This window comes from Watersipora subatra, chromosome 7 (genome assembly GCF_963576615.1).
Source record: "Watersipora subatra chromosome 7, tzWatSuba1.1, whole genome shotgun sequence".
Classification (NCBI taxonomy): Eukaryota; Metazoa; Bryozoa; class Gymnolaemata; order Cheilostomatida; family Watersiporidae; genus Watersipora; species Watersipora subatra.
This window is the reverse complement of record NC_088714.1, coordinates 42,067,787-42,084,205: the sequence shown is the minus strand read 5'-3', so window position 1 is coordinate 42,084,205 and position 16,419 is coordinate 42,067,787. Positions and strand designations below refer to the sequence as shown.

Here is a 16,419-nt window from a genome sequence, read left to right as displayed (position 1 = left end):
GGTATTGACTGTTACCTTTGCAAGCTAGCTCATGAGAGACCTCGGAGCACGTGGGAAACATTCAGTAAGGACTATGGATCACAAAACTGTCTCAACATTTTCTCTCCTTCTAAATATTGTTCATACTACAACTTGTCATGTGACAGTCACCGATCACAATGACCTCTTTAGCGTTTACTTTTCTTTAGACGTTTCCTCTAAAACACATTATGGTCATCAGACACTCATCATAGCCCTTAATACCGCAGCATCTTTGTTTTATGGATAACAGGAAATCCTTTGGCGGAATATTATTACCTGGCTAAAGTCTGACTTTCGTGTGTGTGTGTTTTATTTCATCAATTAGTAGAAATATAACATTAAGCAAAATAAAGATATAGTTATAATATTAAGTTAAACAAAATAAATGAAAGCTTAGTTCCTACTCGTTAAGGCATGATGAGGCCCACATGCGCAGTAGCACTGCATCTAGTTGAGGTGCTGGGCCCACAGAAATTGGTAAACTCAAACAGCAGGTCTGAATTAATCTAGGCTTAACAAATGGCTTTTCACATTAACTCCAAAACTAATAAATGCAGAGGTTTTGCGTAGTCTATTGGAAGACTGTTCCATTGTGATGGTACTCTGTATTCGATTGTTTTTTGACCTGAAGCAGTATAAAATAATGGTAAAGGTTGGATTGGTTTCTAAAAATCTGGTGTTATAGTGTGAAACCCTTCTTGAAAGCATTGGTTTCTCATAGCAAAAATTTATAATCATGGTTCATTGGTGTGGTCCTCTAATAAAAGAGGCTGCCCAAATAGATGTTTGGCTTAGAATTTCCCTATGACAGTGTTTATTAGAATTATATTGTAACTCATAATTGCTGACATCACAGACCCTTTGCATTCTCACTGATTTATACACTCAGTGATGTATGCACTCAATGATGTATACACTCAGTAATGTATATACTTAGTGGTGTATACACTCGGTGATATACAATCAGCGGTTATACATTCAGTGATGCATACACTGTGGTGTGCATTCTGAGGTAAGAATGTGTTAATATGCTAGCTAGTTTTTATAGAAATACTGGTTCCTTCTCTTTGAATAAGCACTGAAAGAAACTCTTTTAAATGGTTGTACCTTGTAGGAAGAGAGATTATTTGTTTTCTGTTGGTCACACTTTGTATAACTTTTATATAGCTAGTGAAGGAGTACTATGAAATATGGGAACACCATTTTTTTTACCCATATCTTATTACATTACAATATGCCCGCTTTTTTCACCCAAGAATGTGTCATAAAATATATTATCTAATTTTGCACCAAAGGTACAAATATGCATTGTCATGTTTGGGAACAAATGCAGGCTTTAGAATAAAAATTCCTTGGACCACCTGCTTTATAAAACAAGACATATTGAGCTTTAGCAATATCTAGGAGAAGACTTCTTTCAATGAGTTGACAAAAAGCTTTGTTCATAACAGCTTCATTGAATTTTGTCAGGTAGTAAGACATCCAATAGGATTACAGCAGACATACGGGACGCATTTTTAAGACCTTACCAATAATACTATGAACATGTCTGATAAACCTCACTATGAAGAGGTGCTAAACATAAAAGATAAGTTAGTCTTATGAGTTAGTCATAAACACAACGTGGAAAACCAAATACATAGATGTAATTGATAAAACCAAATACATAGATGTATTTGATAACACCAAATACATAGATGCATTTGATAAAACCAAATACATAAATGTATTTGATAAAACCAAATACATAAATGCATTTGATAAAACCAAATACATAGATGTATTTGATAATACCAAATAATACCTGTACCAGCACAGGTGCCAAACATACTAGAAATATTAGCTGAACTTGCCAAGTGTCAAATGTATTAGACATTACAGTCAACACTAGTCAACACTTACCATAACTATCAAATGTATTAAACATGCTAGTCAACACCTACCAAAAGTGACAAATGTATTAAACATGTTAGTCAACACCTACCAAAACTGTCAAATGTATTAGACATGCTAGTCAACACCTACCAAAACTGGCAAATGTCAAACTGTCAAAATAGTTTCCTAGGCATTGATATGTCTATCAACACCAAGGAAACTATTTTGGACAAATACATACTTCTGCCAGGTTTCAAGAACAGCGCATCCAGGGGCACAGATTAGATATTTAATGTTCAAAGAATGTAAAAGATTTATTGGATATAGCAGGGTTAACGCCAATGTATTGCCAAGCTGACCACAATCAGATCCAAAAAATGCAATGAAACAACATGAGCGAGAGAAGATAATCAGAGAAAAACATTCTATGTCCAGAAATGCTTGTCCCTCTTGTACAAGCCCATCAGGGTAGTGTCAAGGGAAGAGTGCTCTCTGAACCGCTCTGCGACTGACTGCACGAGACCGGCTGCTGATTGGTCATACTCGCAGAGAGTAACTTCACCATCTGAATTTATACATACACCTCATGTTTCTCACATAAGTTTGATTTAGTGAAACGGAAGGATTAATGATTGATGTTTGCTTATATAGACAACAAGCTTGAAGCTACTTATAGTCTTAGAACAAAATACTTTTGAATAGATGCTTTGAGTATTGAGAGCACCAGCTAGTTACACACTTCGCCGTACAAACTTTGGTGTACGCACCTCAGCATACACAACTCGTTGCATAAATCTCTTTGTGTAAACCTCAGTGTACAAATCAATCTAGTCTCAACATATATAAGGAGATGTGTACATACCACTGACAAACGTATTGCACTGAACAAGCATCTTTCGGGGCACCTTCCTGTTGAGGACAATCTGCCTCCAATCAGTAAACTTGAGTGTATCTGTGTTTGTCATGGCTGACAGGTCGTCTTGATACCATTGCTTTCCTTTAGTGTAATCTGCTGTTGCTTTGTACACCTACAAATCATACAGCAATAAAACATTAAACTGGAACAAGTATGTAGTGAGACCTACTGTTGCTTTCAATCTGTAAACTAAAAACATCCCAAAAACCTTAAATCATGAGCAACACCAATAGCTTTACATTGACTTAGCATGAGGGTTGGCAAAAACATCGATATTTAAAAAAAAAATCATATCACTGACATATATCATGATATTTATTGATATTTATGAAACATAACATTTTTGAAAAAAAATTTGAAGCTAGGTTTAACTTGTATGGTGTTTACATTGTGATTGGCGTATTTTATAGGTTGTATGGGACCAGTCAGCAATGTTTAATACCAAATACTTGATTTATTGTAGGCCTAGCATAATAATAATATTTATAAATATAAAACCATTCGTCAAACATTGGATTGGAAATCATGACATGAATGCAAAGTGCAAACAAAATAGTGCAAATAGTAAATACAAACTATGATAGTCCAAGCATGCTTTAATGTCCTATTCTTGTCTAGTTTGGGTATTTGTAAACAAACACCAGCTTGCCAGCCTTCATCCCACCAAGACAATTTCTCAACTTGCTGTGAACCAGTCCACATGATGAAAACACACACTCAACACTAGCAGTCAGAGTTACATCATCATATTTATAGATTTCATACTGAGCCAGAATCCTTTGAAGCTATTCATTGAAAGATTTTTACAAAAAATGATGAGATACTCTGTCATCTCAGTGAGTCAGTGTAATGTGCTTACAATTCTGTTCCTGGGGGTCAGATTGTTCAATTCAAAATCATGGACTATGAAGTTCAAAGGGTTTTCAGCAGGCTGGTCTTCAAATAAGGCAATAAAATATAGTTTAACATGAGATGAGAAAATCAGGTAAGGGAGATAGTGCTGGGACAATGGAATACAATTTAGATCTGAAAAACTCTTCTCAACTCAAACACTAATTAATTGGTCTAGCCAATGTCACCTCCTTGGTCTGGCTGTCTTTGTTTGTCTGTGTTGGGTAAGCCTAATAGGCCCCTATGCAAGTTTTTTATGATTTTAGGTATTATTTAGCATTTTTAGACTGTTAGCAACAGTTGTAAGGTGAAAACGGAATGATAAAATGGATATTTTTCCAAAATATCGATTTTTTTGACTAAAAAATATCATATCTATCGGCGATATATATCGGCGATATATATCGATGATATATATCAAGTGATATATATCAAACCAACCCTGCTTAGCATACAAGGGTATCAGCTTTAACCAACAAAAGTATTGATGCTCAAAATTGCTGAAATATAAATTACTAAACTAGAGGAAACGTGTATTAGCATTTAATAAGGTGCATGAGAGGTAGATTGCTATAATGTTGTAACAAATACATACAGTCCCACCGGACACACCAAGTTAATCTGTTCCAGTATTTGCTTCATATGTCAAAAACCACCACATGTTGGTGTAAATATTCCTATAACAACACATCACATTGTTTAGCCCTTTGAACCCTAGCCATTTTTGTCAATGCGTGTCAGTAACCCAGGGCAATCTGTCAAACGATCCCAAGTTTTTAAACTTTTATTAAATAAATCTAAACGTGCTCATAATACAATGATATTTGGTAAAACACCAGTAAAAAGTCGGGCAACTCACAACAAATGTCATCAAACAGAAAAAAACAGTACTTCACCATTATTCAAGCTAAAACCATAAAAGTTCGAAAGATTTTATAAAATTCGTAAAAACATCTACTGCAGTAGCATCATATCCATTGTGCACTTGTTTATTATCATTTCATGACATAAAATATACTGGAAAACTATAATTAGTATCATAAAATTTTTTATTTACATCACAATCATTTATGACCTACCAACAAATGAGCCATATCAATCTTTTCACAACATCGTTCTAATAAAATTTGTTATTAAAATGAAAGAAGTGGGTAAATATATTTGAAAACTGTTACAAATAGAAGTAAAATTTCCGATCTAACATCCTGTGCAAGAATTAATTTGATTGATTTCTGCTGTTAAAAACTTATAAAAAGCTTTGTGTAAACAAAGCCATGTGAATGCCGGAAATCCGGCCTTGAGGGATTATATATATAGCATTAAAATAAAGGCATTTTATAAAATTGGCTACAAATCTAAAGTAATAATCCAAAAAGTGTTTTTTCAAGTTTCTTTATCATAGAGACACAGAACTGGAAGTGTAGACACAGCGATACATAAATTTGAGTTTGAGTGATCAAAATTAGTTCAGTTTAATTTGAGATATAAGTTTACTCATACATTTTATTATTTTAAAGCATTCTGAACGTAGGTTGAAAATTATATAGTACATTGAGACAAAGAATAGATATAACTTTACAATCCAACTGAAACATTAGCAAGTAATGGCTACCAAGCGATTATAAATATGAATTTACTAGGGTCCAGTCTGAACAAATTTGTAAGCAAATTTTTGCTTTTCTTGCCAGTTAGTGGTTATGTCCCCTGCTCAAAAACGAACAGTTAATCGCCACCATCACGAAACTCCCATAGATTAGAATCTCTTTCCAAAACGGCCCAAATGAGACGTACTTGAACAAGATGGCTTCTGTTTACACTTTCATGCAACCTTATTCGTCGAAATATTTTCACAAATATACTTCACGCATTCAATAAAACCATTGTTCTTACGCGTCTATTTCATCATCATTGTAATTCTGTCATTTTGAGCACTGATATCTCAAAACCTACCGTAAAAATTCGTTTAATTTGTTAACCTTAGCTTGAAGGAGTGCATATCATCCTCTAATAAACATGACGAGCCTGTTGGTCACTTGTGATAGTCAAAAAATGCTGCAAAAATTACTCCACTGTTTGGCAGGAAGCATGGGTCAGATGATCAGATTACGACTAGACGATTAGACCAAGCTAAAACAAAACTGTAAAGTGGCGAGCATCTATATTTGGTAAGGGCTCTTTGATAAAACCCGAAGTGTTTGTTATAAACTAGTGCTAAGAGAAGTTTGATATTGAGCCTTTTATTGGCCTTTCCATTCACATGAGAACGTTACATGTCAAAACAATAACCAAATGGATTGATTACATCAGAGATATAAACTGATTCCGATCTATGGCGGTTTCGTGATGGCGGCGATTAAATGTTCGTTTTTGAGCTTTTAAGAGCTTGTAAACACATTTCCACATATTTTGCACCTACGTACAACACAGCAGAATAAGACATGGTGAATTCTTTGACACCAACTAACTGTAATGTGAATTTTATTGCAAGTCAACCTTCGAGTTAATACAGTTCAATTCATATTCATCGATTCCATTAAAACAAACTGGAGTCACAGAAACAGCATTCGGGTGGTCTAGTTAAACGAGCTCATTGTTTAAAATTTATTTAATATAGTAATTCAGGCAATTTTTTGTGTAAATACGGATGACTAGAAGCTCCACACTGACCATTTATTCTGCTCTGAAGATAAAAACATAAACCTGTTCTAAAGTCAACATCCGCTTCAAAGAATAAAATGTGATGCAATGAAAAATATCATATAATTACCTGAAGTTTCATTAGCATGTCAACAATAGCCTGTTTTCCTACGGTTGCAATCTTAGTTTTATCGAGACTGAGCAGAAGGTCTTGCTTGCCATCTTTACCAGCGCACTCAGTGATGTTAACCAGCCCCTCAGCCTTTAACATCACCTGTAGTATGGCGTACCTCGCCTGCATATGCGCCTTCAAGTAATTGGGAGACAAGTTGTATGAGGGGACATAGAATTATGGGTAACAACATAAAGCAACCAGACTCGCGAGGAACACCATGAGACGATTTACATCAACTTGTAATAAAGCCTACTTTTAGTTGTTCTCTCTGAACAATAAATGACAGCTGATCTTTGTAACACTATACTGGCTATTTACACCTGCATTGTATGTCTGTTTAGGTCTGTTTGCAAAAATAATAATATCTTATCTAAAACAAGCTAACATGGTCATTAAAAACCATTGCTAGGCAAATTGAAGAAGATCAAAACGGCAGGGAGTAATAGAAGTAAAGCGAATACTTAAATCAAATTGCCAGAAAAGCTTATTTTGTCAATCAGAATACAGACTGGACATCATTGAAAATATTGTGTTGAACACAGATACTAGATACTATTCATTATGAGAATGAATTGTTACCAGAGGCAATAGTTACTATCATACATTACTGAAGTGAACTAGCGCCATTGCTAGGATCAGAACTATCAAATCATCTACTGCTAGCGTATTAAAACAATCTGCATACACACAAACTCCTGTCCGTAGTAAGAGATAGAGCAAAGATAAACAGGTCTAACTTTTCATTTCATATTTTACTCTGGATTGTGAATGTTGAAAACTTCTTGATAGCGATGTATCTAAATTGTTTGCTTTTTATTGAACAAAGACACCGTCTAATGAGGGTAAGTTGGAAGACTGACCACTGATCAAACAATAATATGCTCAGCCTTCAGACACACAAACATCCTGTATTAAAAAAATCACAAGTATACCCAAAGTTTTCTACTAATAGCTGCCAACATTAAACCAAATATTTGTTAAACGGAATCATCAAATCATTGGCTACCAATGACTTTCTTACTAACACAAGGAACAGTGACAGGAACAGTGACAAAAACAGTGACAGGATGCCTTTTATCAACAAATATAAGTTCAAAAAAGTTATTGTTTGATTTAGCCTAAATGTAAGAAGCTCTGTTATGGCTGTTGTAATTCATTTATCATGAATTTGTCATAACTGGTTGCAATGAAGCCTGATGCAGGAAATACAGAAAATACCCCGGAATCACCAGTTGTGTTAGTTATGGGACATTTTTCAGGTAAATAAAAAAATTAAGGGATAGTAATTACTAAGACAAACACATAAACGTGTGTGGCGAGTGGCTACCCTAACTTCAAACCTGCAAAATCAAAATTCTGGTTTGCAGTTCAATTATTTCATTTTTGTTTATTTCAACATGAATTTTAGAACAAGATGCCAATTACTATAGAACTTTATTCAGTAAAAAATTCTGCTCTGGAAGACACGGCCCAAAACAGATAATGGCCTTATTATGGATGATTGTATTGGGATATGCTATGCATGCGTATTACCTGTCTCCAAGACTGGGTGTCAGGAGAGAAAAACTCCAAAGCAAGAAGCCCTGCCCTCGCCATACTAAGCCAATTAATGTATATTACGTGCTCAGCCTCCTCACCACTGTATCCAAACACGCTGTAAAACATTAACACAGTATATAAACACTAACACCGTAAATAAACCCTAACGTCGTATATAAACACTAATATCGTATATAAAGACTAACATCAGATATAAACACTAACATCGTATATAAACACTAACATCGTATATAAACACTAATGTAAATAAACACTAATGTCGTATATAAACACTAATATCGTATATAAAGACTAACATCAGATATTAACACTAATATCGTATATAAACACTAATATCGTATATAAACACTAATATCGTATATAAACACTAATATCGTATATAAACACTAACATCGTATATAAACAATAATATTGTATATAAACACTAACATCTACTATACGAGGTCTGTTAATTAAGTAATGAGACTTTTATTGCAGTGCTAAATATTTACAATTTATTCACAATTTGACTCTATCCCCTTCAAAGTAGTTGCCTTGGCTAGCCACACATCGCATGAATCGGAGTTTCCACTCCTCATAGCAGTGCTGGAACTCAGAAAACGTCAGCGCCTTTAGTTGCTCCGTCACAGCTGCCCTTATGGTGTTCAAGTCACCAAAATTCTGTCCCTTGAGGTGTTTCTTGACTTTGGGGAGTAGAAAAAAGTCACAGGGACTTAAATCTGGAGAGTATGGAGGATGTGGTACAACTGGTATGCTTTTCTGAGCCAAGAATTCTCTTACAGAGAGCGCGGCGTGGGAAGGCGCATTGTCATGATGCAACATCCAGTTGTCCTTGATGGCTGGCCTTGCACGAGCAACTCGTTTTCATAACCTTTCCAGGACTGTTTGGTAGAATAGGGCATTGATAGTTTGTCCTTCAGGTACAAACTCTTTATGGATGATACCTTTGCTGTCAAAGAAGCAGATGAGCATGGTCTTCACTCTTAATTGGCTCATTCTTGCTTTTTTGGGTCGAGGTGAGGCTGAAGTGCGCTATTCGAGACTTTGACGTTTTGTTTCAGGATCATACTCAAAAATCCATGATTCATCCCCAGTAACAACATTGGAGAAAAAATTTGGGTCAGTGTCAATTCTCTCTAGAAGATCAGAGCAAATGGCTCGTCTGTTCTATTTCTGTTCGAAAGTCAGATTCTTGGGAACAAACTTTGCCGCAACCTTCTTCATTTCCAGATCAACAGTTAAAATTTGATGGACAGTCACAGGATTTAACTGCAACTGTTCAGCAATCATCCTGACAGTTAAACAGCGGTCTGAACGAACTAATTCTCTGATTCGCTCAACATTTGCATCATTGTGAACGGATGATGGCCTCTCTGGCCGAGTGTCATCTTCGACAGAGTCCCTGCCTTCAGAAAATGCCTTGAACCACCTAAAAACCTGTGCTCTTGACAGAGCTGTGTCTCCATAAGCTTGTTGAATCTTTGAGTAGGTTTCTGTGGCAGTGTGTTGAAGTTTGACACAAAACTTAATTGCACAGCGTTGCTCAACTCTGCTGTCGCTCATTTTTGGAACGCATGTAGCAAATGTCCCTTACACTGCTCTCAGAGCCCACCTGTTACGAACGAGTATAACTGGAGTGGCTCAGAAGCTGGTCACTTGACGGGGGGGAATTTTCTGTTTTAGTCACGTCTTGCACATGCCCAGTTGCATTTAATCATGTATCATGATTAATATTAGACACTGGCCACAATGCTATATTCTATCACAGCAATATTGCAATAACCCACTACTAATAACCCAATACTGTTAAGAAATATAAGATAAGATATTATGCAAAAATGTGCATAAATAGTTGCAGAATCTTGCATAAGATTATTGTACACAGAGGGGTATTTGGAAAATGTATAGAAAAATAGAGAAATGTATAAAAAAAATATAAATCTCGAAAAAATTGGTAAGATTTGGCATGAGATATTAAATATTAGACAAAAACAGAAAATTCCCCGTCACGTGACCAGGTTCTGAGCCACTCCAGTTATACTCGTCCACTTGTTACACCTATGAGTTTCCTAATTGCACTGCTGATAGATAAGCACCTGCACCATTATGGTGCAGGTAGTAGTATTATGATAGTAGTATAGCAGGGGAGTCCGCGGGGAATTCCCCATTCTAATGCTATCTGACTTGGCTCATTACTTGAAACATAAATCAGACATGCTGATTCCGATTTTGTACTCAAAATAAAGATTGGTCCACTAACCTTCAAAGTAATTTAGGCTTTTTTAAAGCGTTCTAATATCCGTTTCGAAAACAACACAATCGGCATTACAAGCTCCGCCCATAAATATGTGACGGAACCTAGCTTTTTCAGGAACGGAAGTTAGGAATGTTTAGTCCGATTTAGAATGATAGAGATGGGTGTCTTAAAACCCATTATTATCTAACTCCAGCCTGAAAAATAATTTCAGTTTTTTATGAAAAGTATATAAACTATTTAAAATTGCTCATAGCTTGTTACATGATGTTCAAATGGGCTGAACGCCGAGAAAAATGAGCTCAAAAAGCGCGGTTTTATCACAAGCTAGCGTTGTTATCGCGCTTTTTTAAATATGCAATGCTAAATAGCTTATCTACCTTTCAGAAAAGACTGATATTATTTTTAAGGCTGAGTTTAGATATTAATGCATTTTAAAACACCCATCTCTATTATTCTAAATCGGTCTAAACATCCCTACGTAACTTCTTTCATAAAAAGCTAGGTTACGTCACGTATTTATGGGCAGAGCTTGTTGTGCCGATCGTGTTGTTTTCGGGACCGATATTAAAACGCTATAAAAAAGCCTTCATTACTCTGAAAGTTAGTGGACTAATCTTTATTTTGAGTACAAAATCGGAATCAGCATGTCTGATTTACCTAAAAAATACGATGAAAGTTGTTCGTGACAGTTATGGTTTAATTAACAGACCTCGTATAAACACTAACATCGTATATAAACAATAACATAAGATATAAACACTAATATCGTATATAAACACTAACATTGTATATAAACACTAATATCGTATATAAACACTAATATCGTATATAAACACTAATATCATATATAAACACTAACATCGTATATAAATACTAACATCGTATATAAACACTAACATCATATATAAATACTAACATCATATATAAATACTAACATCATATATAAATACTAACATCATATATAAATACTAACATCATATATAAATACTAACATCATATATGTGTCATAATCACAGAAACCATGGTTAAGTTGGGATTATAAGATTTAGAGTTATCTACACTAGCAGGAGAAAATTCTCAGTTATTTTGCAAAAAAAATGTTGAATCTAGCTTAATTACAGCAGATTTTATGGTCAAAAAACTGAATGCAAGTTTACCATTAATGCGAAAACATAGTTCCGAGAAAACTGGTGTTAAAGGTTGAGAAACGGAAACCAATGCACAATTTTGTTTACATTTCAAAACGTCATAGCAACCAATATCAAGAAGTTGTGATATTTATTTAGATTTCTGTATTTGTATTCGAAAAAATTATGCTGAATTTAAAAATCTAAACAGATTTCAGCTGGTTGTCATAGAAATAGCTGTATATTTATAAGAAAATGTATTACTTAATTTTGCAGATATTAAAAACGGCTTGACAGTATCGCGATATTGGGCACAGCCAAATCATCAACCAAATCTTTAGAAAAATAACAACAGTAACATATTGCACACCATCGATCACTATATACTTCGATCTTGTAAATTCAAATAAGTATTCCCATAATTAAATCTGATAATAATCTTATAAAAATCGAATAACTATTCTTATAATTAAATATTGTAATAATCTTGTAAGAATCGTTAGGAAAATACCATCGTAATTCCCTTTACTTTTCCTGCTTTTGACATCAGTTGAGATACCAAAGTACTCACTATAAGTGTCCAAAATGTCAAAGTTATCTTTAAAATTGGCAGAAAAGAAATGATTATATTTATCGGACGCCATTTTTCAGTACTTCCTGTTTAGCATAGCAACGGTTAACTCTTTAAGGACGAAGCCCGTGAAAGCCCGTCAAACGGGCAATGTCTCAGAGGCCGAACCCCGTGAAATCATGTTAAAATTCAGTTTACGATAGGCATTTTTAAAAATATTTTATTCTTTAAAAAGATCGTTAAAAATTAAAATTAATAGTTCCATCAAATTCGGTAGGCTTTATACTACTTGTTTGAGGCTACAAATAATCACTAATACGCATGTGCAAGCAAAACACGTTGTAAAAGATTTTATCTTCCTTTTTGGAAAGTTATTCATCGTGTACGCACGCGATTGTTCAAGCTCTGCTAAAAAGTTTGTTTAGAGGAAGACATCGGCTGGTTTGGAAGTGAAGAAGAAGATACTAGGTCAGAAAAATGTGGACAAGACGATGGAATTAAAAAAGATCAACAGAGTGAATTGGATTGCGAAAGTGACAGTGAAACGGCCGGCGACGAAACCGGGAGTATTTACGGATTTCCAAGAGGAGCTGACTTAAAACCAAAATAATTACGTTTTGCTGACAGCTTGGCAGGAGTAAAAGTTTGAATTTTTAAACAGGTAAGTTTTTTTATCATTTAAAGCTTTTTATAACATCGGCCATTGTAAATGTTATAATTAACGAAACGAATAAATATGGCTTTCAAAAACATTGCGATGCTTCGGAGCCTGTTGATGGTAAATACATCTGGCGAGTTATTGGTTTAGCTATGCATATATATTCTCAAAAAGCCTACTCTGTTGTCTTACTGCTCCACAATCCTTTATTATCTACGCTGATTTTTAATAAAAATTAAAAATAAAACAAAACAGAAACAGGTTTTCTTTTTGCTGACTATTTTGAACAGCCTGCTGGTAATAAATTGTTCAAGTTAGAAGATGTTTTTGCCATGATATACGACCGGTTATATTATGTTTTGCTGTCTGGTAAATTTATATCTATAGATGAAAGCTGGCATATGGAAAGGATGGCTCAGCTTCAGGCAGTGTATTCCATCTAACAGATCTAGATTTGGAATAAAGTTATTTGCACTCTGCGATGCTGTCTCTCGCTATGTGCACAAGTTGTCTGTATACATCGGTGAGGAGCGAGAGCAAGCTGAAGGCGCAGTGGAGTCACTTGTAGAGTATCTTTGTGCGAGTCATGTTTTGATCCTTGTCATGCTAACTAGATTTATTTACAAATTGTATTTTGTTTAGTTTCTGCAAATACTTCATTGCTTCGTATTGCTAGCTTGTACATCGTTGCATTCGCTGAAATGTCATAATCTATTGTATTTGTTGTGCATTAGTATGTTGTATTTGTGGTTTGTTGCTCTCCTCAGGGCACTCACCTAATCAAAGAGTTCAGTTCTTATATTGTTTTGCAATGTAGCAGTCCATGATTTGCTGTTTCTGCTTATAATAAATGTTGCTTCCTGTCTTTTGTTGCTTCACCAAATGTGTGAATACAGGCTCCCCACTCAATTTTGCTTGTACACAACCAGCTAATCTTTTCTGCAGCACACATGAATCTGTGCAATGAGTTTATATGCAAAATTGTTACTGGTACATATATCTATAGTTTCAATAAATACATATAAATCTGACTGCAGAAAATCATAACTGCGAATAAATAGATCTCGAAATGAAAAGACTTGCAAGCTACTTGGAGGAAAAGATCTCAGTCTGTAGGAAAATATCTCAGCTTTCAGATGCATAATCATTTGCAGTTTCATACCAATTTACATGTAAGTTATAGCGAAGCTTAGGCGACCCTGTCAGGACTCAATTTTCTGCTGGTCTTTTGGGTTGGTCGCTGAGAATTTCGCATAGCCCTCCCGTAATGCTTCGGAGCTCATAACTCCACTTTCAAGGCTCTCCAACGACCACTTTCTTTTGCAAATTGTTGTGAACCTATGAATCCTTGCAACCAGTATTTATAAAATATTGTCATTTACCTTTAACAATTAGAAACATGCAATGGAAAATGAAGCATGAAAATAAAAAAATCAATGCTTCAACAATCTGAGATTTTTGCTGGTAAGCATTTGCAAGCTATCTGCATAGAGAAAATATCAGCCTGTAGAGAAATTTCTCAGCTTTCTTAAGCATAATAATTGATGTAATTACCACAATTGTGATGAAAGTTATTGCAGTTTTTATGCAGCCATGTCGAAAGCTCAAATCGCCCTAGTAATTGCCCCGTCCGCTGGTACTTTCCTAGCCATAAGCCTCGCTAAAGGGTTAAGGGGGTTTTTCCGAGGATTAAAGACTTCTATTGGCTGAACGGACTTCGAATTCAGAAAGATCACTCTTTGATTGGTCCAGATGCACGTGTTACAAAAATCGTTACCAATATTATAAGTTCAGTTAGTGCAACTTCAAAGTCGGATAACTCAACTTCGTGATTTGCAACTTAACCATGGTTTCTGTGACCGCGACCCATATAAACACTAACATCGTATATAAACACTAATATCGTATATAAACACTAATATCGTATATAAACACTAATATCGTATATAAACACTAATATCGTATATAAACACTAATATCGTATATAAACACTAATATCGTATATAAACACTAATATCGTATATAAACAATAATATCGTATAAAAACACTAATATCGTATATAAACACTAATATCGTATATAAATACTAACATCGTATATAAAAACTAATATCGTATATAAACACTAATATCATATATAAAAACTAATATCGTATATAAACACTAATATCGTATATAAACACTAATATCGTATATAAACAATAATATCGTATATAAACACTAATATCGTATATAAACACTAATATCGTATATAAACAATAATATCGTATATAAACAATAATATCGTATATAAACACTAATATCGTATATAAACAATAATATCGTATATAAACAATAATATCGTATATAAACACTAACATCGTATATAAACACTAATGTCGTATATAAACACTAATATCGTATATAAATACTAATATTGTATATAAACACTAATATCGTATATAAATACTAACATCGTATATAAAAACTAATATCGTATATAAACACTAATATCGTATATAAACACTAATATCGTATATAAATACTAATATTGTATATAAATACTAATATCGTATATAAACACTAATATCGTATATAAATACTAACATCGTATATAAAAACTAATATCGTATATAAATACTAATATTGTATATAAATACTAATATCGTATATAAACACTAATATCGTATATAAACACTAATATCGTATATAAATACTAATATTGTATATAAATACTAATATCGTATATAAACAATAATATCGTATATAAACACTAATATCGTATATAAACACTAATATCGTATATAAACACTAATATCGTATATAAATACTAATATTATACATAAACAAAATACTAAACAACTGCATATGAAGAGTTAGTGTTCGCTATACGACTAACCTGAGTACATCAGGATCCAGACAAAGCAAAAGGCCCACACACTCCGCTCGACATTCCTCATAGGAAGAGCTCATGCCTGGGAACTTGTTATAGAAGGTCTCACCGGGCATATACCACGAGCTGATGGGTTCATTCGACAAAGGATTCAGGATTGTTTGATCAAAATTAAAGGTACCGTCAGCTTCCTACGAAAAGAAATTACTCGCTGAATGTTACATTATAATCGCAGATTCTAGACACATAAACGGCTTATCATGGAGAAGGTGCAGATGAGACGAGAATAGTAGTCAGAAGCTGGTTGAGCGATTCCTTCACTATGTTTTCCGGTTCCGAAAGGGTTTGGAATAGCTTCAACTCCGAATAATAGACACGTTAAATCCGAACGCATGCGATGCCATTTCGTTTTACTAAGTTAGTGTGAAGGCATACGCCGTGAGAGTACACCATAGAAAATAGTACATTCAACACCATAGAAACGCTCACTGCTGATAGATTTGAATCCACGATACTCGGCTAAACTCTCCAGAGAAGGTAAAACAATTTCAGCTCACAACCACGCGGGTCTCTGCTTGCTACTCACTAATGTTTCTGCTTCAGTTTTTCTTTTTACATGAACATTTACATGCCAAGGATGGGTTGCCCCTTCAAATATGACGGAATAATTACTTTTTAGATCTGATAAGTGAGACCAGTGACCATGACCCGAAAGCGAGTCTACTTAAACATAATTTGTTTTGAGGCATACATCATTAACCTTAAAAAGAGCTATATACAGTAATACTTCAACTTACGAGTGCTCCAACGTACGAGAAACTTGAGATACGAGCCAGCTTTCAAGCAAGTTTTAGCACTAA

General features: G+C 34.5%; 1 protein-coding gene across 1 annotated transcript in view; it reads right to left on the bottom strand.

Annotated features, from left to right (window-relative positions):
- Positions 1 to 2,191: 2,191 nt before the first annotated feature.
- LOC137401092 (dipeptidyl peptidase 3-like) overlaps positions 2,192 to 16,419 on the bottom strand; it is a 33,600-nt gene continuing 19,372 nt past the window's right edge. The window contains exons 12-16 of the mRNA XM_068087448.1: positions 15,566 to 15,750; positions 8,049 to 8,169; positions 6,471 to 6,647; positions 2,759 to 2,924; positions 2,192 to 2,461 (exon numbers count right to left, since the gene is read on the bottom strand). Coding sequence (XP_067943549.1) covers positions 2,322 to 2,461; positions 2,759 to 2,924; positions 6,471 to 6,647; positions 8,049 to 8,169; positions 15,566 to 15,750 — 789 coding nt within the window. The 3' untranslated portion in view covers positions 2,192 to 2,321. The remainder of the gene's footprint in view (positions 2,462 to 2,758; positions 2,925 to 6,470; positions 6,648 to 8,048; positions 8,170 to 15,565; positions 15,751 to 16,419) is intronic.